This window comes from Mirounga angustirostris, unplaced genomic scaffold (assembly GCF_029215605.1).
Source record: "Mirounga angustirostris isolate CCGP_5_RB_7025 unplaced genomic scaffold, mMirAng1.0.hap1 SCAF_1, whole genome shotgun sequence".
NCBI classification, from domain to species: domain Eukaryota; kingdom Metazoa; phylum Chordata; class Mammalia; order Carnivora; family Phocidae; genus Mirounga; species Mirounga angustirostris.
In genome coordinates, this window is record NW_026991709.1 from 57,967,311 (window position 1) to 57,994,519 (window position 27,209).

Below are 27,209 nucleotides of genomic sequence, written 5' to 3' on the forward strand. Positions count from 1 at the left end.
TGATCATTTGTTTTTTGGATGTTGAGTTTGAGAAGTTCTTTACAGATCTTGGATACCAGCCCTTTATCTGTAGTGTCATTTGCAAATATCTTCTCCCATTCTGTGGGTTGCCTCTTTGTTTTGTTGACTGTTTCCTTTGCTGTGCAGAAGCTTTTTATCTTGATGAAGTCCCAAAAGTTCATTTTTGCTTTTGTTTCACTAGCCTTTGGAGATATATCTTGAAATAAGTTGCTGTGGCCGATGTCAAAGAGGTTATTGCCTATGTTCTCTAGGATTTTGATAGATTGCTGTCTCACATTGAGGTCTTTCATTCATTTTGAGTTTATCTTTGTGTATGGTATTAGAGAATGGTCAAGTTTCATTCTTCTGCACGTGGCTGTCCAAGTTTCCCAGCACAATTTATTGAAGAGATTGTATTTTTTCCATTGCATGTTTTTTCCTGCTTTGTCAAAGATTATTTGACCATAGAGTTGAGGGTCCATATCTGGGTCTCTATTCTGTTCCATTGGTCTATATGGTTGTTTTTGTGCTAGTACCATGAAGTACTTGTGATCACTGCTTTGTAATATAGCTTGAAATCAGGTAACATGATGCCCCCAGCTTTGTTTTTCCTTTTCCTTTTCCATTTCCTTGGTGATTCGGGGTCTTTTCTGATTCCATACAAATTTTAGGATTGTTTGGGGTCTGGTAGATATCCAGCTCAATTCCGGGGGCTATTTGGAATAGGGTCCCCTACTCCCCCACCATCTTTTCCAAGTACCCCTGGTAATACAACCTTGATAATGTTGTGTTAATGTAGGTTTATCAACTCTCACAAATGTACTACTGTAGCATGGGTGATGTAGAGAGAGGGGGTGACCATGCTTGTGTTGGGACAGTGGTAATATAGGAACTCTCTGCACTTTCCACTCAATTTTGCTGTGAACCTAAAACTGTTCTAAAAACTGAAGTCTATTAAATGTATATATAACTGTAAAATAAAATATATGTTCAAGGATGTCTCAGAGTTCACAAAGTTCACTTCTGTGATTTTATTTTAAACAGTTTTGACTCATTAACAGTTCAAATCATTGTTATAATAAAATTGCTTTATTAATTCCAATTCTAGGGTATTTAGCAAGACATCATCCTAAGTCAAGGTTTTGTGGCTTTAAGGATTCATGAATGATGAATTCCTATAGGAGAGATGTGCAGACTAAATTTCTCAGTTACAGTAATAGCAGGGTGTTTCTCATCTCCAATATTCAGAAATAAATGGGGAGTTGCAAAGGAGGTAATTGGAAAAACAACCTAATCCTGAAGTCACCTTTCTTCCAGGTCTTTGAAACTGACATGAGTGCATGGCAGCAACTTTCAGTTATTTATTAACTCTGGCAGCAATATCAAACTCAGTCTAACAAAAAGAGATGTCAACAAAGGAATTGTCAGCTCTGAGAGGCACTGTTTATTTGTTTGTTTGTTTAAATTCAGTTTAGTTAACATATTCTGTATTATTAGTTACAGGGGTAGAATTTAGTGATTCATCAATTGCTTATAACACCCAGCTCTCATTACATAATGTGCCCTCCTAAATGCCCATCACCCAAATACCCCATTTCCCCACCCACCTCCCCTCCAGCAACCCTGAGTTTGTTTCCTAGCATTAAGAGTCTCTTATAGTTTGCCTCCCTCTCTGATTTCATCTTCATTTATTTTTCTTTCCCTTCCCCTAGGTTAATCTGTTTTGTTTCTTAAATTCCACATATAAGTGCAATCATATGGTATTTGTCTTTTTTTGACTGACTTATTTCGCTTAGCATAATACCCTCTAGTTCCATCTATGTCATTGCAAGGGGCAAGATTTCATTCTTTTGGCTGAGTAATATTCCACTAAGTAATAAAATAATCTTTATCCATTCAGCTGTCAATGGACATCTGGACTCTTTCCATACTTTGGCTGTTGTGGACATTGCTGCTATAAACATTCCGGTGCACGTGCCCCTTTGAATAGCTATGTTTGTATCCTTTAGATAAATACCTAGTAGTGCAATTGCAGGATCATAAGGTAGCTCTTTTTTTAACTTTTTGAGGAAACTCCATACTGTTTTCCAGAGTGGCTGCAGCAGTTTTCATTCCCACCAACAGTGTAAGAGGGTTGCCCTTTCTCTGCATCCTCATCAACACCTGTCGTTTCCTGTGATGTTAATTTTAGCCATTCTGACTGGTATGAGGTGGTATCTCATTATGGTTTTGATTTGTATTTCCCTGATGTGGAGTGATGTTGAGCATGTGTCGGCCATTTTTATGTCTTTTTTAGAGAAATGTCTGTACATGTCTTCTGCCCATTTCTTGACTGGATTTTTTGGTTTTTTGGGTGTTGAGTTTCATAAGCTCTTTATAGATTTTTATACTAGTCCTTTATCTGATAAATCATTTGCAAATATCACCTCCCCTTCTGGCATTTGTCTTTTAGTTTTGTTGACTGTTTCCTTTGCTGTGCAAAAACATTTTATCCTGATTAAGTCCCAGTAGTTCATTTTTGCTTTTGTTTCCCTTGCCTTGGAGATGTGTCCAGGAAGAAGTTGCTGTGGCCAAGGTCAAAGAGGTTGCTCTCTGTGTTCTCCTCTAGGATTTTGATGGATTCCTGTCTCACATTTAGGTCTTTCATCCATTTTAAGAGGCGGTGGTTCTAAGACCTTGCTCCTGCTCTACCCTGAATGGGGCTGAGGGCAGCAGAGTGAGCTAAGTGGAGGCTAAGTAGGCTGGCATCCTGTCCCTCCACATTCCTTCAACAGTTTGTTTTTTAAACATTGTGTTTCTCTGTTTTTTATTTGAAAAAAAATTTACACTTAAAGCCAATAATATTGTTTTGAAACCCTTTCTTGCAAATTAATGCACTCTCTTTCATTGGAAGTATAGCCATAGAGGCTGAGGATCTGCCCTGCAAGGAAGAGAGGGAGGTGACCCCAGCACTGGCTGGGAGTGAATGAGACAGTCCCTTCAAGTCTGAGCATCCATAAACATGACATCTTATTGTAATACTGGGTAGTCGGATTACATACATAAGTAAGGCACAGTTACTCTCCTCAGTAAATAATGCTAAAATATTTTTTAAAAATCACTTTAATAATGGATATTGGAAAATGGTGGTTTAAAGAAATGGGTTTTTCTCTTCTCCCTTCTTAAAGTTTACTAAATTATCAGTAGGAAATTTTTTTCCATATAGACTTGCAAAGACAAAGAACATGGATGAGATGAGCAGATAAAAATTTTCAACTTGTTTTTAAATGAAAAATGAACAGAAGGCGGTAAATAATTTAAGGTAGAAATAAGTAAGAATCTTGGTGCCCATAGAACACCAAGAAGACTTTAGAATAGGAAAGGCTAAATATATAAAAAAAAAAGGGGGGGGGCAAGTGGGAGGGATGAAGTGTGAGCTAAAAGTTGGAAGCTTCTTTGAAGATCTGTATTAAGAAGAGGTAGGCTGCCAAGTCCACTCCCACCCTGTGCAGCCAGGTCACTTCACCTTCCTCAAACTTCAGGAAACAGGAAGTTTGACCAGAAAAGGTAAACTGCAGAGATTCCAGAGTCAAGGATCCAGACATAATAGAGTGTGGAGAGGAAGTATCAGACTGAAGAGAGGTATTAAAGAAAAGTCTGAGTTCTGAACAGTCTCTCTCTCTCTCTCTCTCACACACACACACACACGCGCACACACACACACACTCTTCTTCCCTGCTCCCATAACACTAATAGTCAGGGTTATCCTTCTAAGACAATAGACTGGAGAGTTATTTTCTGCAGAACCTAAGAAGTTTCAGAGAAAAGTCCTTTAAATAACTAAAGAATCCATATTTAATTTTTTTCATTTACCTCCTTGAAGCTAACTAGATAACAAGATCACCCACAGATAACATAGCATCCAATCAGTTCATTTTGAATGCTCAGTGCTTGAAATGAATGGTTAGCCAAGGATACCAATGACTTAAGGAAAGCCTCATACATAAAGAGATTAAAACTAGCAAATGTCTGGAAGGTAGAAGGAACTCAGATTAAACAGACATGGAATCAAGCAGAGCACTGTGAGAAAGAGTGCTCAGGACAATAGCTGTGCAGCAGGTCTAGTGACTACCCAGGCCAGATTAGAACAAGAGTATGTAAAACTCAAGGATTTCTTCAAGAAAAAAAAAAATAGAACCGATGGATTACCCAATAAATTTGACCATGTGGAAAGTAGGATTAAGAGGGGTTTTTCTACCATAAGAACTCTTAATCATAGGAAACAAACTGAGAGCTGCTAGAGGAGAGGAGGGTGGGGGGGATGGGGTAACTGGGTGATGGATATTAAGGAGGGCACATATATAATGAGCACTGTGTGTTATATAAGATTGATGAATCACTGAACTCTACCTCTGAAACTAATAATACACTATATGTTAATAAATTGGATTTAGGGAGGAGGGAAAGATGGCGGGGGAGTAAGGGACCCTATTTCAACTGGTCCCCAGAATTGAGGTGGGTATCTACCAGACCACTCTGAGCACCCACAAAACCTGCCTGAGATGTAAGAAGATCTGGATCTCTACAAACAGAATATCGCAGGTGGTTGGTTTTGAGGTACGAAGTGGGGAGCCATGATTCTACGGGCAGATATCGGAGGATAAACTGCAGCGGGAGGGACCTGGCCGTGGGGATCCTACACCGCTGGTGAGTGACAGCCTCGCTCACTGGGGACAGGGCACAGACTCGCAGACCAGTAGCCGTGGGGAAAGGACTTTAGGGCAGCCCCCGGGGTGGAAACCTGGAGGGGCGGGGTCACGCGTGCCATCTGGGGCGGCTGCAGGTTTTAGAAGCACAAAGGGCAGAGACGTGCTCTGACCTGGAGGCGGGACTGGGAGTGCTTTGGAGGGGCGCACAACCCAGGACGCTGCAGTTTATAGCAGCACGGACAGAAACGGAGACGGTGTGGCCTGGAGAGCTCACTGAAGAACAGACTGCGATCTCTCTGCTCTGAGGCAGAGGGTTGGAAACAGTCTCTTCTGCTCTGACTCATGGAAGAGACGCGGAAAGACACCAGGGAAAGCCGCCAGAGAACAAAAGCCCCCAAACTCATTCCCGCTGAGCCCAACCCCCACCACACGGGGGCAGGGCAACTCCGCCCAAACAGGGTTGCCTGAGTAACAATGCGGCAGGCCCCTCCCCCAGAAGACAGGTTGGGAAAACAAGAGGACAGCAACCCTAAGGTCCCAAGAAAACAGGTGCATCTTGCTTAGGTTCTGGTCAATAATTTGTACTCTATACATTCTCTCAAACACCCATCAACAGAATGACTAGGAGGAGGAGCCCCCCAAATAGAAAAGACTCAGAGATTATGACTTATGCTGCAAATTTACAAATGGATGCAGATATAACCAAGATGTCAGAGATGGAATTCAGGCTAGCAATTGTGAAGACAATGGCTAGAATGGAGAAATCAATTAATGGCAACATAGAGTCTCTAAGGACAGAAATAAAAGGTGAATTGGCAGAACTTAAAAATGCTGTCAATGAGATCCAATCCAATCTAGATAATCTAAAAGCTAGGGTACCTGAGGCAGAAGAGCAAATAAGCGACCTGGAAGACAATATAATAGATAAAAAGGGAAAAGAGGAGGCCAGGGAAAAACAACTCAGAATCCATGAAAATAGAATCACAGAAATAAGTGACACCATGGAGCGTTCCAATGTCAGAATAATTGGAATCCTGGAGGGAGTGGAGAGAGAGAGAGGACTAGAAGATATATTTGAGCAAATCGTAGCTGAGAACTTCCCTAATCTGGGGAATGAAACAAACGTTCGAGTCCTAGAGGCAGAGAGGACCCCTCCTAAGATCAAGGAAAACAGGCCAACACCCCGGCATGTAATAGTAAAACTTGCAAATCTTAGAACCAAGAAAACCATCTTAAGGGCAGTTAGGGGGAAGAGATTCCTTACGTACAGAGGGAGGAACATCAGAATAACGTCAGACCTATCCACAGAGACCTGGCAAGCCAGAAAGGCCTGGCAAGACATATTCAGGGTACTAAATGAGAAGAACATGCAGCCAAGAATACTTTATCTGGAAAGGCTTTCATTTAGAATGGATGGAGAGATGCAGAGCTTCCACAACTGGCAGAAACTGAAAGAATATGTGACTAAGCTGGCCCTGCAAGAAATATTAAGGGGGGTTCTATAAAAGGAGAAAGACCCCAAGAGTGATCTACAACAGAAATTTACAGGCACAATCTATAAAAACAACATCTTCACAGGCAACATGATGACAATTAATTCATATCTTTCAATAATCACTCTCAATGTGAATGGCCTAAACGCTCCCATAAAATGGCACAGGGTTGCAGATTGGATAAAAAGACAGGACCCATCCATATGCTGTCTACAAGAGACTCATTTTGAACCTAAAGATACATCCAGACTGAAAGCGAAGGGATGGAGATCCATCTTCCATGCCAGTGGACCTCAAAAGAAAGCTGGGGTAGCAATTCTTATATCAGACAAATTAGATTTTAAACTAAAGTCTGTAATAAGAGACACAAAAGGACACTATATCATTCTTAAAGGGTCTATCCAACAAGAAGATCTAACAATTGTAAATATCTATGCCCCAAACATGGGAGCAGCCATCTACATAAGCCAATTGTTAACCAAAAAAAAGAGTCATATTGATAACACTAGGTTAATTGTAGGAGACCTCAGTACTCCACTCTCAGCAATGGACAGATCATCTAAGCAGAAAATCACCAAGGAAACAAGAGCTTTGAATGATACATTGGACCAAATGGACATCATAGATATTTACAGAACATTCCACCCTAAAACAACAGAATACTCATTCTTCTCGAGCACACATGGAACTTTCTCCAGAATAGACCATATACTGGGTCACAAATCAGATCTCAACCGATACCAAAAGATTGAGATTATTCCCTGCATATTCTCAGACCACAATGCTCTAAAACTGGAACTCAATCACAAGAAAAAATTTGGCAGAAATTCAAACACTTGGAAGCTAAAGACCGCTCTGCTCAAGAATGTTTGGGTCAACCAGGAAATCAAAGAAGAACTTAAACAATTCATGGAAATCAATGAGAACAAAAACACATTGGTCCAAAACCTATGGGATACTGCAAAGGCAGTCCTAAGGGGGAAATACATAGCCATCCAAGCCTCACTCAAAAAAATAGAAAAATCCCGAGTTAACCAACTAACTCTACACCTTAAAGAACTAGAGAAAAAACAACAGACGATGCCTAAGCCACGCATTAGAAGAGAAATAATTAAAATTAGAGCAGAAATCAATGAATTAGAAACCAGAAACACAATAGATCAGATCAACGAAACTAGAAGTTGGTTCTTTGAAAGAATTAATAAGATCGATAAACCACTGGCCAGACTTATCCAAAAGAAAAGAGAAAAGACCCAAATTATTAAATTATGAATGAAAGGGGAGAGATCATGACTAACATCAAGGAAATAGAAACAATTATTAGAAATTATTATCAACAACTATATGCCAATAAACTGAGCAATCTGGATGAAATGGAGACCTTCCTGGAAACCTATAAGCTGCCAAGACTGAAACAGGAAGAAATTGACAACCTGAATAGGCCAATAACCAGTAACGAGGTTGAAGCAGTGATCAAAAACCTCCCAAAAAACAAGAGTCTAGGGCCTGATGGATTCCCTGGGGAATAATACCAAACATTCAAAGAAGAAATAATACCTATTCTACTGAAGCTGTTTCAAAAAATAGAAACAGAAGGAAAACTTCCAAACTCATTCTATGAGGCCAGCATTATCTTAATCCCCAAACCAGGCAAAGACCCCATCAAACAGGAGAATTTCAGACCGATATCCCTGATGAATATGGATTCCAAAATCCTCAAAAAAATCCTACCTAATAGGATCCAACAATACATTAAAAGGATTATCCACCACGACCAAGTGGGATTTATCCGCGGGATGCAAGGGTGGTTCAACATTTGCAGATCAATCAATGTGATAGAACACATTAATAAGAGGAGGGAGAAGAACCATATGGCCCTCTCAATTGATGCAGAAAAAGCATTTGACAAAATACAACATCCTTTCCTGATTAAAACTCTTCAGAGTATAGGGATAGAGGGAACATTCCTCAAGTTCATAAAATCCAACTATGAAAAACCCACAGCGAATATCATCCTCAATGGGGAAAAGCTGAAAGCCTTTCCCTTAAGATCAGGAACACGTCAAGGATGCCCACTCTCGCCACTATTGTTCAACATAGTACTAGAAGTCCTAGCAACAGCAATCAGACAACAAAAAGAAATAAAAAGTATTAAAATTGTCAAAGAAGAAGTCAAACTCTCTCTTTTCACAGACAACATGATACTTTATGTGGAAAACCCAAAAGACTCTACCCCCAAATTACTAGACCTCATACAGCAATTCAGTAATGTGGCAGGATACAAAATCAATGCACAGAAATCAGTTGCTTTCTTATACACTAACAATGAAACTGTAGAAAGAGAAATTAGAGAAACGATTCCATTTACAATAGCACCAAAAACCATAAGATACCTGGGAATAAACCTAACCAAAGAGGTAAAGGATCTATACTCTAGGAACTACAAAACACTCATGAAAGAAATTGAAGAAGACACAAAAAGATGGAAAAATATTCCATGCTCATGGATCAGAAGAATAAGCATTGTTAAAATGTCTATGCTACCCAGAGCAATCTATACCTTCAATGCCATCCCAATCAAAATTCCAATGACATTTTTCAAAGTGCTGGTACAAACAATCCTAAAATTTGTATGGAATCAGAAAAGACCCCGAATCACCAAGGAAATGTTGAAAAAGAATAACAAAGCTGGGCATCACATTGCCCGATTTCAAGCTATATTACAAAGCTGTGATCACCAAGACAGCATGGTACTGGCACAAAAACAGACATATAGACCAATGGAACAGAATAGAGAACCCAGATATAGACCCTCAACTCTATGGTCAAATAATCTTTGACAAAGCAGGAAAAAATATGCAATGGAAAAAAGACAGTCTCTTCAATAAATTGTGCTGGGAAAATTGGACAGCCACATGCAGAAGAATGAAACTCGACCATTCTCTAACACCATTCACAAAGATAAACTCAAAGTGGATGAAAGACCTCAATGTGAGACAGGAATCCATCCAAATCCTAAAGGAGAACATAGGCAGTAACCTCTTTGACATCACCCACAGCAACTTATTTCAAGATACATCTCCAAAGGCTAGTGAAACAAAAACAAAAATGAACTTTTCGGACTTCATCAAGATAAAAAGCTTCTGCACAGCAAAGGAAACAGTCAACAAAACAAAGAGGAAACCCACAGAATGGGAGAAGATATTTGCAAATGACACTACAGATAAAGGGCTGGTATCCAAGATCTATAAAGAACTTCTCAAACTCAACATCCAAAAAACAAATGATCAAGTCAAAAAATGGGCAGAAGACATGCATAGACACTTCTCCAAAGAAGACATACAGATGGCTAACAGACACATGAAAAAATGTTCATCATCACTAGCCATCAGGGAAATTCAAATCAAAACCACATTAAGATACCACCTTACACCAGTTAGAATGGCAAAAATGGACAGGGAAAGAAACAACAAATGTTGGAGAGGTTGTGGAGAAAGGGGAACCCTCTTACACTGTTGGTGGGAATGCAAGTTGGTACAGCCACTTTGGAAACAGCGTGGCGGTTCCTCAAAAAATTAAAAATAGAGCTACCCTATGACCCAGCAATTGCACTCCCAGGTATTTACCCCAAAGACACAGATGTAGTGAAAAGAAGGGCCACATGCACCGCAATGTTCATAGCAGCAATGTCCCCAATAGCCAAACTATGGAAAGAGCCAAGATGCCCTTCAACAGATGAATGGATAAAGAAGATGTGGCCCATATATACAATCGAATATTACTCAGCCATCAGAAAGGATGAATACCCAACTTTTACATCAACATGGATGGGACTGGAGGAGATTATGCTAAGTGAAATAAGTCAAGCAGAGAAAGTCAATTATCATATGGTTTCACTTATTTGTGGAACATAAGGAATAGCATGGAGGACATTAGGAGAAGGAAGGAAAAATGAAGGGGGGAAATCGGAGGGAGAGACAAACCATGAGAGACTATGGACCCTGAGAAACAAACAGGGTTTTAAAGGGCAGGGGGTAGGGGGGATTGGTTAGCCCAGTGATGGGTATTAAGGAGGGCACACACTGCATAGAGCACAGGGTGTTATACAAAAACAATGAATTATGGATCACCACATCAAAAAATAATGACGTATTTTATGGTGTTAACATAACATAATAAAATTTTAAAATTTTAAAAAATATATATATTTATAAAATAAATAAATAAAAATAAAAGCACAAAGATTTCTTTAAAAATACAACTTAGTCTTCTCCTAAAACCAGAAGTATTAATTTAAAAGTACACTACTCAAGCCAACTTACTACTTGTATAGAGTGGACATTAAATTATTAAATTATTTTTCATTTTACTTTATTAAATAATAAACTTCGCTCTGAAATATGGCTATAAGGAGGAGAAGGACATAAAAAAGAGGGTGGGGAGATTATGCTTGAGAGAAATTCTCTGCACACTCCTGTTTCATTCGCCTGTAACTTCTCTGAAAGAATGAACATATCAAGCAAAAACTGGAATTACTAACCTGGATTCAGCTCTAAGGACAGAGTCTTGTTGCCGGTCACGTGGGAGACAGAGCAGGACACGTTAGACACCTGGCGGTCCTCCCAGTGGCATGTACTCAGGATGGTCACCGTGCCATTGCCCAACTGTTGTTCCACAGTGTGACAGTCTCTCCCTGGGGTCCAGGAGATCCGTGCAGCTGGCTTCCCTGCAGCCCTGCACACCAGGGTTCCATTGCTGCCTCGAAACAGGGTCACCTCGGGGGGCACTGCAGAGATGCAGGGGAAATGCTTCAGGCTTAACACATGGGGTATGGAATAGAGAGAGATTTGGTTCAGTCCCAGATCTGCTTCTCTGACATACCACAATATGTCATGCTCCTTACCTAATAATTGGAGGTGATATCCAAGACCAAAATTCCCATCAGCTGCGGCCACTTCACACCTGTAATATCCATCATGAGTGATGGCCACGGGATCAATCCGAAGGGCAGGATTCTGATCGGGTCTGGACTCCCAGGATATTCTCTCGTCGGTACAGTTTCTTTCACTGGTCTCATTGTTATCTCTCCTGTAGGCTCTAATGCAGGAAGGCTTGTCTCTGAGGTTTATTTCCCACCTTATTATCAGCACATTGGTTAAGCCGACAGGAGGGCAAGTGAGCACAGCCTTTGTAGCCACAGGTACAGACTGAGAAGTGTTAGCTGGACACACACACAAAGAGAAAGAAAAGAAAAGCTTGATAAAAAACTTCAGGTGTTAAATTTTCCACAACATATTACATAAAGTAGTACTAGAACACGACTTTGCTGGTGATCCTATCCCAAAATATTAGACTTACATAAAAAATTAAACATGAACCAAATGGTGTATAACACATTAAACCTAATCCAAAGATGAAACCATTTGTCTCCTATATTCTGTGTTATTAGATAAACTATATTTATTATATGTATGAAATATTTTAAGGGTCTAAAATCGCTTCATAAGTTCTGTATAAAACAAATAAGAAAACACAATTTAAATTAAAGGACAAAGTCATCTAAATCTAATCTTTTGGTAGTAGAAATTATTAGATTTATCTTATAACTGATTCTCCTCAGGACAGAAAGTGGAAAAATTGATGATGTGGTTTTCTCCTCCTAAGTTTTGATCAGAGAGACTAAATCAGTAATATCAGAATGAAATGCCTATCCCGAAGGGTGCCACTTCGGACAAACATAAATAAAAAGCATAAGATGGCATTCAGGTTGAACAAACTGGACTTTTTAAAGCTACTTTTTATTTGGAGAATCACAAAGTCAGTAAAACCAACAGATCTTCCTTCCTTCCTACTGAGTCACACATATACTGCCCAACAGTCCCACTATGAACTTTGCTCACAGATGTTGTTTCTATACATTCTACCTAATTATGAGGATTAAATGAAGAAGTTCACTGCTTTTGCCCATCATTAATGTAAAAATTAAGCCCTGCAACCTATGATTTTTCTCCAAGATAGAAGCCTCAGCTCTCCCATAAACACACATAATGCATGCATGACTGGGGGGGCTTTGCTGAGAGAGGATTAGGGGCATCAGGTACCACATACTGTAACCCAGGTGAGTGGCAGGAAGCTCATCACTTTAACGTGAGCCGAACAAGCTGTGGGGGGCTAAGTTGTTATGTGGGTGAACCTCGTTGTGCTAAACTCTGTATGTGAGGTCTCTCCTCTCCTCTTCTGGTATCACTTGCCCCTTCTGTGATGAACTCAAGACCTTGCATTTCACAGCCAAATCAAGATCCCACAACTGCAGGAAGCAAATGGGGGTGGATTTTAGAGCAGATCTGAGAGGCAGTTAAATCCATGCTCCTTCCACCACTGCAGGTGGCTTCCCACCCTAGGCAACCTGGCCAAGGCTCAGAGGCCAGCAGCAACATAGCTGCTTGGAGAACAGCTAGGGCTGGGTGTGGGTGAGCACACATGTGCCCAAGGGCAGGATGCTGAAGATGAACACAGAAAGAGAAGAGGCTGCTGAGGAGCATGTTGTGAGTGTTCTCTGTTTGCACTTCAGCTTGTGAACAGTCTAAGGCTTTAATATTTTGCCTGATACTTATTCTCAAGATCTGACTCTATTATTTTAAAGGAACCTACGAGCTGATCAATTAAACATATGCATTTTAACAAGGGCACAGTCTCCAGTGAAGTAGCTCCATCGGTGAGGATCCCAAGCACCATGGGTAGTCTCTGTTCTTTCACCTTGCTCTGCTCTATGACCCTCCACCAATCCCCCTTCACCTACAATGAGACTTCTTATGGGATTGCTGTTATTCGCCCTTTCCAATCCTCTTCTTTCTCTTTTCATACCTGTTGTGATAATTTGCCAATGGCCAGTCACTCCCGCACACTCAGTGGGTTGGCACCTGTCCAACAAATATAATCTCCACACACCCTGTGATCAGCTATGGTGATTTCACCTCCAGCTTCACAGAGGGACAGTGGGTAGATACTCATATTTGCTCCAGAACGAGCAGTTGACGTCCCAGCGTTGCTGCATCCTGTGTCTATGACTACCCCCCAGTCTCCTGCAGCCTTCTGCAAACAAAGCCCTTTTCCTTTCTGTTCTCACTGCCTTACCCTAGTTTAAGACCCCATCACCACACACCTGGATCACTACAGAAGCCTACCACCATCTGTCTCTCTCTCAAAACTCTCCTCTCCTCAGTCCGTACCTTACCTTGCAGCCAGGTACATGATTCTGTAACCCAGGGGTGACACTCTCCACTCTGACACCCTTTGGAGATCTCTCACTGCCTGAAGACAACACTTACATGTCTTTGTACTGGCTTTGAAAGCCCTCTTTTTCACATTGACTCACCTTGGCAACCTTATCATCCCTGTGTCGCCCCAACACTTCAAAAAGGAAACAGCAAGCACAAGTGCCTATCTAGGTCTCCCCTCAACGGTTCTTGGAGTCTGGGATGCCTACACAGCACCCTCTGTCTATGAAAACGCTCCTCTTCCTTCAAGAGCCAATTCACATGCTGCATCCTCCTGAAGCCTTCTCAGAGCCTTGGTACTCTCTCTCCCTCCTCTACATCCCCGGCACACCTGATGTGAGGGCTTATCTCCTCTATTTTACAGGGTATCTGTGCTTATTTCTGGGTTCCCCCACAAAACTGAACCCCTTTAGGGCGCTTTGGCAGTCTAGCTCACCTTGCTCATCTCTGTGCTCCCCACAAAGCCTGGCACAGTGCCTGATAGAGAGAACTCCATAATCTTCCCATGGAATTCAATTGCTTTGGGGGAGAGGACCGGGGTCATTCAGGGTCCCCCACACCACAGCATTCAGATCACCATACTCTTCAGCTGGGCTCAAGGCTGGCCCCCTGACCAGACCATCAACTACGTTTCTAAGGAAGTTCCACCCTTCCTCCCGTTAGTTCTGGCTCCTAGAAAAAAATTAAAAAGCATATTACCTTCCACAGGAGGTGTGAGCCTGCTCTGCTTTCCTTCCACAGATGACCTATTTGTTGTAGCTAGAAAATATTCAAAGAAAAGTAAATGAAATCAATTTTAGGTGCCTAAATGGAGTGCAAGCCACTATGTATCCACAAATCGTACAGACACCATGATAGAAAATCAGTTAACTGTAACTAAATTCCACAAAAAGCTTTGCAAAACAGAAATTAGAAGTTATTCCATCAAGTGGAAAAACATGTTAACACTTGAAAATTATGTTAGAAACCCTTAATCAATTATTCCATTTATGGGACACCATACTGTATACTTGACAACAGTTTTGTACAAGGTAGCCTGACTCCATCACTTTCTTAATCATAGTGGATTGGTCCATCATGGGTACCTCACATGAGCTGGGCTGAGTATAGTGCTTTCTAGACATGACACCCCCAGATTAAAGTTGCTTGATCCAGTTGTGAGCACCTCACCCAGATGCCAATCAGATTACTTTCTCAAGAATTTTGGAACCAGTTTGAGAAGAAGCGTTCATCCCTCTTTTTCCCTCATTTTTCCTACTGCGATGGCTAATTTTATGTGTCACCTTGGTTAGGCCATGGCTCCTCACTATTTAGTTAAACAGTATCCTAGATGTGTCTGTGAAAGTATTTTTTAGATGGGATTTACACTTAAATCAGTAGACTTTGAGTAAAACAAAACCCTCCAAAATGTGGGTGGGCCTCATCCAATCAGTTGAAGACCTTAGTAGAAAAAGACTGACCTTCTTGAAAAAGGAATTCTGCCAGCACACTGCCTGCAGATTCAAACTACAACTAACTGTTCCTTGTGTCTTCAGGCTGCTGGCCCACTCTGCAGATTTTGGATTCACCAAGCCTCCACAATCATGTGAGCCAATTCTTTAAAATAAATATTTCTCTAGATACATTGATAGATAGATAGGTAGATAGAGAGATGATAGATGATGATAGATAGATGATAGATGATAGATAGATGATTGATGACAGATAGATGATTGATCGATAGATAGATAGATAGATGATAGATAGATTAGATAGATCTCTCATTGTTCTGTTTCTCCTAGGAACCCTGACTAATACATCTACCTTCTGAAGAATGAAGCAGAAACAGAGAGAGAAGTGACATTCTTCACCTAGCTCAAGTTTCTGTGTATAGTTCCTGAGATCAACATGTATTCCTTTCCTTGCGTTCTGTAGAGTTACTGACAATCAAATAGTTCGAATCTCCTTCAGACTTGGTTTCTGAGAATTCCCATTTAAGTATTGTTTTTTTAAAAAAAACAACAATGAAATATAATACTTCTATGATTTAAGAGCCTAATAAAGTTCTTCCTCTGGGTTTATAAGACCACCATTTAATAAGCATTTTATGAGTCCTCTGTTTATAAAAATGTACTTCTTGCTTCCCATTCTAATTATGTACCCAATTCTACCACATTAAAAAATAAACAAAGAAATTCACTAAAGGTCTAAGAAGTAAGCATAGTTAGGCCTCTAAAATAATTAGGCTTTTTTAGGCAAGTAAGTTGTACTGGCTTGGTCTGGAAAGAAGGCAAAGAATGAAGTTGTGGGGCACCTGGGGGACTCAGTCGGTTAAGCGTCTGCCTTCAGCTCAGGTCATGATCCTGGAGTTCCGGGATCCAGTCCTGCATTGGGCTCCCTGCTCAGCGGAGAGCCTGCTCCTCCCTCTGCCCCTCACCCTGCTCATGCACTCTCTGTCTCTCAAATAAATGAATAAAATATTTTTTGAAAAATGAAGTTGTAACAATTAAATTTAGCTCATATTGGGCTCAAGAATCTATTCCAGGAACAGATAAGTCAGAGATGACTTCAGAGGGCTTACTGAAATCGAGCTATAACTTAGATATTCTATATTTTAAAAGCTCTTTTATAACACAGTATAACTTAGCCTTTCCAGACCTCTCCCATCCTATCACACCCGGCTTCTTAGAGGTCTAAGGTCTGACAGTTTCTTCCTTTGTCAAATTCACCAACAACCAAGACTAAGGGTTTATAATGAGAGAAAATTTAGGATGCGGGTAGTTTTGATGATGGTATTGTAGTTTGCATTTGGAAGTGTCAAAAGGAAATCTCTAAGTTGTATTAGGAATAAGGGATAGAAGTAAGGTGGGCTGGGGGTACTGGAAGAGAAAAATAAAAAACTGCAAACTTTTTCCATAAAGGGCCAAAGAGTAAACATTTGAGGTTTTGCAGTCCATATGGTCTCCATTGAAAGTATTCAATCCTACGATGGCAGCAAGAAAGCAGCCATATATAATACATAAGTCAATGGGCATGGCTTTTTTCCAATAAAATTTTAATTATAAAAATGAGCTGGCTGGATTTTGCCCATGAGAGAGAGTTTACGGACTCTTGATTTAAAGTATAGTGTTTGAAAACTTCATTCAAATCAGTTATGAAGACATCAGTTAATGCCAGACCAGGTTCTTCTAATAGAATCCTATACTATCCAGACATGACTTTAGCTATATCTGATAAGAACGAAGTTGCAGATATTCCCAGACAAGATATCTGCAACCTCTCATGTCAGAGATAAATCTCACAAGTCGGAATGTACTCTTAAGTGTGCAAAAGGATTGTTTTCAGAAGAGAAGAAAATGCTTATTTTCACAAATATTCCTCTAATTACTTTTATGATACTGGAAATACTTTTTAAACTTTGTTAATTGTTGATATATGAGTCCTTTCGTTTTATTATCTCCACTGCAGCTAGTTGCCATGGAATGCTGATTTCATATCAAGTATCTTCATTGAAAATAGAAAGCGTTCTTGTCCAGTCTTGCTTGAAGCTTCATGTACACCAAAGTAGTAAAACAAATGTGTCAACCTTCTGACCAATGGTGCTGTGATTTCTTTATTTATCTGAAACCAAATTTTCTTTAAAGTTCAGAAAGATTATACTGTTACATTAACATCAGAGGTCTAATTTAACACTTTCACAATGTACATATATATAGACCGAAACAAACGTGAATTGTGTTTTTTAAAATATATTTATAGTAGAAAAGTAATTTAATGACTCATTAGATTAGTCACCTAGGGCTGCCTTACTATAAGACGACCAACGTGGTCACATAAAACAACAGAAATGTATTCGCTTCTATTTCTGGAAGCCAGGAGTCTGAAACTAAGATGGCAGCAGGGCTGTGTTCCTTCCAGCAGCTCTAGGAAGAATCCTCCGTGCTTCTTCCAGCTTTTGGTGGCAGCTAGCAATCCTTGGTATTCTTTGGCTTGTAGATGTGTCATTTCAGTCTCTGCGTCTATCTTCATATCGCCTCTTCCTGTGTCCTCTCCTTTTCTCTTCACTTCTAAGGACTCTTGTCATTGGATTTAGGGCCCACTCTCTTCCAGGATGATCTCATCTCAAGCGCTTTAACTTAATTACATCTTTAAAGACCCTTTTTCAAATGCAGCCACATTCACAAGTTTCAGCTGCATATTTCTTTGGGGGGGAACACCATTCAACCCACCATTCTTGGGGGGCACCATTGTTGCATTGTTTCCAACCTTTAGATTTATAGTTTATATAATTATTTTACTTATTTTATTCTGTAGTTGACCAGGAATCTAATTTTTCTAGATGGCGAATAATTGAGTGAAATTAGAAAGCATATTTATAAGTCCAGGAATGCATTTTGAAGTCACCGGAATTATTTTTCAATGAAGTGAGGTATATAACAAAAATAAAAATTTAAAATATAAAGAAAAAGTTAACTATAATGGCAACTTTGGGCGACAGTACGGCTGAGTGGGGAACACAGACAATAAATTACTAATATCAGCTAAGACCTACTTTTTTAAACCCATTTCAAATATTGAATGAAAAATGTAACTTACATTTCAAAAATTGTATGAAAAAATGTTTTTGTTTATTTTATTATGTTCTGTTAGTCACCATACAGTACTTCATTAGTGTTTTGTTTTGTTTTGTTTTGTTTTCATTTTAATTTATTATGTTATGTTACCATACATTACATCATTAGTTTTTCTTTTATTGTGTTATGTTAATCACCATATATTACATCATTAGTTTTTGATGTAGTGTTCCATGATTCATTGTTTGCGTATAACACCCAGTGAAAAATTTTTGACATGCCATTGGTTTGCTTAGTGATCACCATTCTTGAAAAAGATACTAAATAAGCACAGAAATAATTTTAGAGTGAAATATTTATGAACTCTTCATAAAACAATATTATATTTAGACACTTTTAAACAAGAGTCTATAACTACATATAAGGCAATTCAAGTTCTTAACATAAAAACTGTACCAGCATCAAGTACGCTTCTAGTAGAATTATCATTAAAAGATGACCATTACCCAAACTGTAATTGGCCTTACCCATTTGCAGCTGCGTTAAGTTTCTTGGTGTCCCAGAACTTCGCACTCCTGCACGCACATACCCTGAAAAGACATATGCGGTGATCAGAAGAATACACATTAGTATTTTTCTGACTCCTGGGTAAAGTCACACTTTTTTCACATTCTTCAGGCCATTTTTGGATTGCGGTTGCCAATAAAAACATAAGTTATGACAGGCAATAAGTCTCAGGACAATTTGCCCCAGGATGAACTTCTGACTTGAACTTCCTACCTGTTTGGCATACCCCTGCTTTAGATCCAGAGTGTCTGTCACCACCCTCCTGTCTTTATATTCTACTCACAGTATTTCTTATTCCTGGCTTATGTGCATTTACTTCACCTCCAATTGTGAAAGAAATGGCTTTACCATCCATTACAGGCTTTTCAGGCACCAGTGAGTAGGTCAAGAAACGCTAAGTGAAATAAGTCAAGCAGAGAAAGTCAATTATCATATGATTTCACTTATTTGTGGAAAATAAGGAATAGCATGGAGGACATTAGGAGAAGGAAGGGAAAAATGAAGGGGGAAAATTGGAGGGGGAGATGAACTATGAGAGACTATGGACTCTGAGAAAAAAACAGGGTTCTAGAGGGGAGGGGATTCGGGGGATGGGTTAGCCCGGTGATGGGTATTAAAGGAGGGCACGTACTGCACGGAGCACTGGGTGTTATATGAAAACAATGAATCATGGAACACTACATCAAAAACTAGTAATGTACTGTATGGGGACTAAGATAACATAAAAAAATTAAATTAAAAGAAAGAAAGTTTAATAGTGGTATGTTCATTGAGTGTTGGTATGGAACAAAAAAGAATTTTCCTAAGCGTTGTTGAAATCATATCATATAGACAATGGTCTATTAAGTTCAAATTTTGTAAGGCAAGCTCTAAGTAGGAATTGCTAATAAACATTTTTTTTTTTTTGAGCAGCAACTCCTGGCAAAGTACTCATCAAGCATAGAAATATCATAAAAAACAATGCCCTCTTCTCTCCAAGAGCTTAAGGTCCAGGCAAGGAAGCAGCTATTTATACAATTAGAAAGTAAAGTTTTCAGAGTGATGATAGAAACAAGCATAATGTCCAGAAGTTAAAAAGAAAAAATGTTTAATTCTAAGAGAGCAAGGGTAAAAGATTAGGGAAGATTCTCTACAACAGGTGATATTTGGGCTGGATCTCAGTAGATGAGTTCTGCAGGGAGACAGAAGGAAATCTTTTTGCACACAGAAAGAAAGCCATTTAGAAGATAGAAAGCTACTTGGGACTTTCAAAGAATTACGAATAGTTCAGTGTTGCCATTAAGTGCAAAACAACAGATGTGTGATTAGAATTGAGGCTGGATATTGGCAGGTTCTCACTGTGGAGGGCACAAAACTCCTAGAAAGTGTTCACAAGGAAATGATACACTTCTGGTGCATCTAGAGTGGGTGTACCTGACTGGCAAATAGAAACATTTTAGGGTAAGATTTAGTGCACAGTATTTTTCTAGAGAAATTTTGAACCCACTGCTCCTCTGAACTACCCTTTTCTTTAATAAAACATTGTTTTTAAAATAACAATTTTTGAGCATTTGCACAAGGAACAAATTTTGGGTAACTAGCATATGTTATTTATTTCAGCCTCCCCATAGTGACAAGTATTTTAACGTCATTTTACAGATAAAGAAATGTAGACTCATGGTGATGAAGCAGTTTGTCCAAGGCCACCCTGCTTGTAAGCTGCTCTAATTGCCCAATTATTCTTGTGCAAGTAGGTCCTACTACACTGAATAGAAACCAAGGGTTGGATCCTAAGAAATGCACTAGGATAAATATACAACCCAAATTAATCTAAATTAAGAGAGTCAAAGAAGCAAGTCCAAGCCATGTTTTTGGGGAAACACTGAGAGACAAAGGTCTGAAAGAGTATATCAAATGGCAAGAAAATAGAATCGGGATTATAATGGCGTATGGACACAAGCATTATGAATTCTGGATCTGAATAGGAATAGGAATAGTTAAGCTAAGGAGGAGGGTTGGAGACAATCGCCGAAATTTGTGGGCCAAACTCATCACTCCCTCACTAGATTGTAAGCTCCATGAAGGCAGGGATTTTCATCTATGTTTTCCATTCCACATCCTCAGTGCTTAGAAGAGTGGTTTGCACAGCTCCCTGACATGTAGGTGGCTCAAGCTGGGTTAAAAAGATAAAGGTCAACACAGCCTTACAGCAAACTGTACTAAAGATATGGAGAGTTAGTTTACAGAAGCAGTACAAAGGTCTTATAGGAAGATGCTCATACATCATTCATGGTAAAAGAAATGCAAATCAGAACTATGCAGAAATATCGTTTCTCACCTATTAGACTGCCAAAGGCCAAAAATTTGACAATGTACTTTGGAGCTGTGTAGTGATAGGCTGCCGATATAATGCTGATGGGAATGTAGAATGTTACAACTTCAACAGAGGGAAATTTGGCAATATATAGCAAAATTACATATGCATTCCTCTTCTGACCCAGCAATACCAATTCTCAGAATCTATCCTAAAGATACACAGGCAACAGTACGAAAAGAATACATGAACAGGACTATTCATCACAACATTGTAATAGCAAGACTTTTAGAAATAACCCAATGGCCACTCATAGGGGATTAGTTTTCTAAACTATGGTACTTCCACGAAATGAAATATAATGAAACTCTTAAAAAGAATGAGGGATAGTTCTATAAACTATTATGAAGGGATCTCCAAGATATATTGTTAAGTAGAAAAAGTAGGATATACGAAATTGTATATAGTACACTACTGTTCATAAGCTATGATGGGAGGGGTGTGTGTGTGTGTGTGTGTGTGTGTGTGTGTGTGTGTCTGTCTGTTCTTTCTTTCCTTGCTTATAATTTCAAAACTAAATGGATGAAATAGGAACGGGTATAGAAATGATATGTCTCCGATTATATAGATTTGACTTTGGAACTATGTAACCATTTTCCATAATTATAAAGCATAACCAAATTACTTGTAAACACTAAAATCACGAAGCAAAGTGAAACAAATGAACCTAACTGCTCATAGAATAACCACGTATAGAGCAGTTATTCCAACTGACTTTCAAAACACAGCAATTTGACTGTATGTCTCTAGTGGAATATAACTTAACCACAAAAATAATTGCAAAAAAAAATCTTTACCTATTTTCAATAATTATACTGTCAGTGGTAGTGGACACTACACTGGAAAACTTCTGGCAGTTTTTTTTTTTAAGTCAAACATGTGCCCACCATACAGCCTGACCATCCCAATCCTCGGTATTTACTCAAGAGAAATGAAAACATATGTCCACACAAAGACTTGTGCATGAATGCTCATAGCAGCTTCATTCACAACAGCCAAAAGCTGGACACAACCTAAATATCAATTAACAGATAAATCGCCCGTGTGATGGAATACTACTCAGCATCAAAAGGAACGCACAGCAACCTTGAGGATTCTCAAACTCATTCTGTTGTGTGAAACAAGCAGACACAAAGAGTATACACTATACACTACACAAAAAGAATGCTACTAAGATGAAATGTTAGCTCATCTGTCTGTGGTGCCAAACAGCAGATCAGTGGTTGCCTACAGATAGGGACAAAGGCAAGGATGAACTGCAAATATACCTGGAGGAATATTTGGGGAATAATGGGAATGTTCCGTATCTTGTTTGTGATGATTCACAGGAATATGTCAAAACTCATCAAACTGTACCTTTTCAATGGATGCAGTCAATGGTACATAAATTGCCCCTCAATTGAATTAAATACAGTATCAGAAACATCAGATTTTAACACACGTAACATTAGAACATGCATCCACACAAATAAACACAAAACAAAACACAAATGGAAAAACCCTTGACACTGAAAATAATGTTTAAAAAATTTTTCCCATCTAAGTCAAAAGCATCAGTAGAAGTAAGATTGCTTTGTGATTTTAGTACAAATGAAACCTCTTACTCACTTTGAGCACCAGAAGTTTCCTTTCCCAAATCGTCATTGTCATAAGCCTGAGCAAGCATACACCACCCACACAACAGACATTATATGGGCATGACTGTGCAAAGCCATGCTCCAAAGGCTTCCTCCAGTGAGGGGGGCGGGGGAAGGCTCTCAGAAAGAGCACATGGTTTTTTTGTGAGGTTAAACAGTTTTTATCTATTCTCAGATAGCAGAGGGAGAAGCAGACTCCCTGCTGAACAGGGAGCCCGACGTAAGCCTCAGTCCCAGGACCCTGAGATCATGACCTGAGCTGAAGGCAGACACTCAACTGATGGAGCCACTCAGGTGACCCATAACTGGAAGTTTGTACTTTTGACCATTATCTCCCTCTTTTCCCAGTCCGCAGCCCCTAGGAACTCCCATTTTACTGTTTCTATTAATTTAGTTTTTTAAAATTCCACATATAAGTGAGACCATACAGTATTTGTCTTTCTCTATCTGACTTATTTCACTTAGCATAATCCCTTCAAGTTCCGTCCATCTTGTTGCAAATGGCAAGGTGTCCTTTCTCATGGCTAGATAATATTCCGTTGTATATAAATACTGTATTTTCTTTATCCATTCATCCACTGATGGATACTTAGGTTCTTTCCATTTCTTGGCTACAAAACGTGAATGCAGATATCTCTTCGAGATCCTGCTTCCATTTTCTTTGGATATATACTCAGAAGCGGGATTGCTGAATCATATGGTAGCTATTTTGGGGATTTTGAGGAAACTCCATACTGTTTTCCTTAATGGCTGCACCAAATACGCATTCTTACCAATAATTCATGAGGGTTGACTTTTCTCAACATCCTTGTTAAGATTTGTTATTTCTTGTCCTTTTGATGATAGCCATTCTAACAGGCATGAGGTGACATCTCATTGTAGTTTTGATTTTCATTTCCATGATGATTAGTGATGTTGAGTGTCTTTTCATGTACCTGTTGGCTCTTTGTATGTCTTTGGAAAGATGTTTATTCAACTTCTTTGCACATTTTTCTTTATTATTATATTATGTTAATCACCATACATTACATCATTAGTTTTTGATGTATTGTTCCGTGATTCATTGTTTGCGTATAACACCCAGTGCTGCGTGCAGAATGTGCCCTCTTTAATATCCATCACCAGGCTACCCATTGCCCACCCCCCTCCCCTCTAGAACCCTCAGTTTGTTTTTCAGAGTCCATAGTCTCTCATGGTTTGTCTCCCCCTCCGATTTCCCCCACCTTCATTCTTCCCCTCCTGCTATCTTCTTCTTTTTTTAACATATAATGTATTATTTGCTTCAGAGATACATAGCTCTGTGATTCAACAGTCTTGCACACTTCACAGCGCTCAGCATAGCACATACCCTCCCCAATGTCTATCACCCAGCCACCCCATCCCTCCCATCCCCCACCACTCCAGCAACCCTCACTTTGTTTCCTGAGATTAAGAATTCCTCATATCAGTGAGGTCATATGATACATGTCTTTCTCTGATTGACTTATTTCGCTCAGCATAATACCCTCTAGTTCCATCCATGTCGTTGCATATAGCAGGATTTCATTCTTTTTGATGGCTGCATAATATTCCATTGTATATATATACCACCTCTTCTTTAGCCATTCATCTGTCAATGGACATCTTGGCTCTTTCCATAGTTTGGTTATTGTGGACATTGCTGCTATAAACATCAGGGTGCACATAGCCCTTCGGATCCCTACATTTGTGTCTTTGGGGTAAATACCCAGGAGTGCAATTGCTCAATCATATGGTAGCTCTATTTTCAACTTTTTGAAGAACCTCCATACTGTTTTCCAGAGTGGCTGCACCAGCTTGCATTCCCACCAACAGTGGAGGAGGGTTCTCCTTTCTCCGCATCCCTGCCAACATCTGTCATTTCCTGACTTGTTAATTTTAGCCAATCTGACTAGTGTGAGGTGGTACCTCATTGAGGTTTTGATTTGGATTTCCCTGATCCCGAGCAATGTTGAGCACCTTTTCATGTGTCTGTTGGCCATTTGGATGTCTTCTTTGGAAAAATGTCTGTTCATGTCTTCTGCCCATTTCTTGATTGGATTCTTTGCTCTTTGGGTGTTGAGTTTGATAAGTTCTTTATAGATTTTGGATACTAGCCCTTTATCTGATATGTCATTTGCAAATATCTCCTCCCATTCTGTCGGTTGTCTTTTGGTTTTGTTGACTGTTTCTTTTGCTGTGCAAAAGCTTTTTATCTTGATGAGGTCCCAATAGTTCATTTTTTCCCTTGCTTTGTGTGCCTTTGGCGATGTTTCTAGGAAGAAGTTGCTGCAGCTGAGGTTGAAGAGGTTGCTGCCTGTGTTCTTTAGGATGTTGATGGACTCCTGTCTCACATTGAGGTCTTTCAACCATTTGGAGTCTATTTTTGTGTGTGGTGTAAGGAAATGGTGTAAGGAAATTCTTCTGCATGTGGCTATCCAATTTTCCCAACACCATTTGTTGAAGAGACTGTCTTTGTTCCATTGGACATTCTTTCCTGCTTTGTCAAAGATTAGTTGACCATAGAGTTGAGGGTCCATTTCTGGGCTCTCTATTCTGTTCCTTTGATCTCTGTGTCTGTTTTTGTGCCAGTACCATGCTGTCTTGATGATGACAGCTTTGTAATAGAGCTGGATGTCCAGAATTGTGATGCCGCCAGCTTTGCTTTTCTTTTTCAATATTCCTCTGGCTATTCGGGGTCTTTTCTGGTTCCATACAAATTTTAGGATTATTTGTTCCATTTCTTTGAAAAAGTGGATGGTATTTTGATAGGGATTGCATTGAATGTGTAGATTGCTCTAGGTAGCATTGACATTTCCACAATATTTGTTCTTCCAATCCATGAGCATGGAATGTTTTTCCATTTCTTTGTGTCTTCCTCAATTTCTTTCATGAGTATTTTATAGTTTTCTGAGTCAAGATGCTTTGCCTCTTTGGTTAGATTTATTCCTAGGCATCTTATGATTTGGGGTGCAATTGTAAATGGGATCGACTCCTTAATTTCTCTTTCTTCTGTCTTGCTATTGGTGTATGTAAATGCCACTGATTTCTGTGCATTGATTTTTATATCCTGCCACTTTACTGAATTCCTGCATGAGTTCTAGCAGTTTTGGGGTGGAGTCTTTTGGATTTTCCACCTAAAGTATCATATCATCTGCAAAGAGTGAGAGTTTGACTTCTTCTTTGCCAATTCGGATGCCTTTTACTTCTTTTTGTTGTCTGATTGCTGTGACTAGGACTTCTAATACTATGTTGAATAGCAGTGGTGAGAGTGGACATCCCTGCTGTGTTCCTGACCTTAGGGGGAAACTCTCAGTTTTTAGCCATTGAGAATGTTATTTGCTGTGGGTTTTTCATAGATGGCTTTTATGATATTGAGGTATGTACTCTCTATCCCTACACTCTGAAGAGCTTTAATCAAGAAAGGATGCTGTACTTTGTCAGATGCTTTTTCTGCATCTATTGAGAGGATCATATTGTTCTTGTTCTTTCTTTTATTAATGTATTGAATCACATTGATTGATTTGTGGATGTTGAACCAACCTTGCAGCCCAGGAATAAATCCCACTTGGTCGTGGTGAATAATCCTTTTAATGTACTGTTGGATCCTATTGGCCACTATTTTGGTGAGAATTTTTGCATCCATGTTCATCAGGGATATTAGTCTGTAATTCTCCTTTTTGATGGGTTCTTTGTCTGGTTTTGGGATCAAGGTAATGGTGGCCTCATAAAATGAGTTTGGAAGTTTTCCTTCCATTTCTATTTTTTGGAACAGTTTCAGAAGAACAGGTATTAATTCTTCTTGAAATGTTTGGTAGAATGCCTCTTGGAAGCCATCTGGCCCTGGGCTTTTTTTTGTTGGGAGATTTCTGATTACGGCTTCAATTTCCTTAGTGGTCATAGGTCTGTTCAGGTTTTCTATTTCTTCCTGATTCAGTTTTGGTAGTTTATATGTTTCTAGGAATGCATCCATTTCTTCCAGATTATCTAATTTGCTGGCATATAGTTGCTCATAATATGTTCTTACAATTGTTTGTATTTCTTTGGTGTTGGTTGTGATCTCTCTTCTTTCATTCATGATTTTGTTGATTTGGGTCATTTCTCTTCTCTTTTTGATAAGTCTGACCAGGGGTTTATCAATCTTGTTAATTCTTTCAAAGAACCAGCTCCTTGTTTCATTGATCTGTTCTACTGTTCTTTTGGTTTCTATTTCATTGATTTCTGCCCTGATCTTTATTATTTCTCTTCTCCTGCTGGGTTTAGGCTTTATTTGCTATTCTCTCTCCAGCTCCTTTAGGTGTAGGGTTAGGTTGTGTATTTGAGACCTTTCTTGTTTCTTGAGAAAGGCTTGTATTGCTATATACTTTCCTCTTAGGACTGCCTTTGCTGCATCCCAAAGATTTTGAACAGTTGTGTTTTCATTTTCATTTGTTTCCATGAATTTTTTAAATTCTTCTTTAATTTCCTGGTTGACCCATTCATTCTTTAGTAGGATGCTCTTATATTCCATGTATTTGAGTTCTTTCTGACTTTCCTCTTGTGATTCAGTTCTAGTTTCAAAGCACTGTGGTCTGAAAATAGGCAGGGAATGATCCCAATCTTTTGGTACCAGTTGAGACCTGATTTGTGACCTAGGATGTGATC

General features: G+C 39.3%; 1 protein-coding gene across 1 annotated transcript in view; it reads right to left on the reverse strand.

The window, feature by feature from the left end:
• LOC135364202 (cell surface glycoprotein CD200 receptor 2-like) overlaps positions 1-19,394 on the reverse strand; it is a 47,013-nt gene extending 27,619 nt beyond the window's left edge. Inside the window, exons 1-4 of the mRNA XM_064589483.1 lie at positions 18,539-19,394; positions 14,158-14,217; positions 11,085-11,402; positions 10,722-10,967 (exon numbers count right to left, since the gene is read on the reverse strand). Of these exons, the coding sequence (XP_064445553.1) occupies positions 10,722-10,967; positions 11,085-11,402; positions 14,158-14,217; positions 18,539-18,638 (724 nt within the window). The 5' untranslated portion in view covers positions 18,639-19,394. The remainder of the gene's footprint in view (positions 1-10,721; positions 10,968-11,084; positions 11,403-14,157; positions 14,218-18,538) is intronic.
• Positions 19,395-27,209: the final 7,815 nt, after the last annotated feature.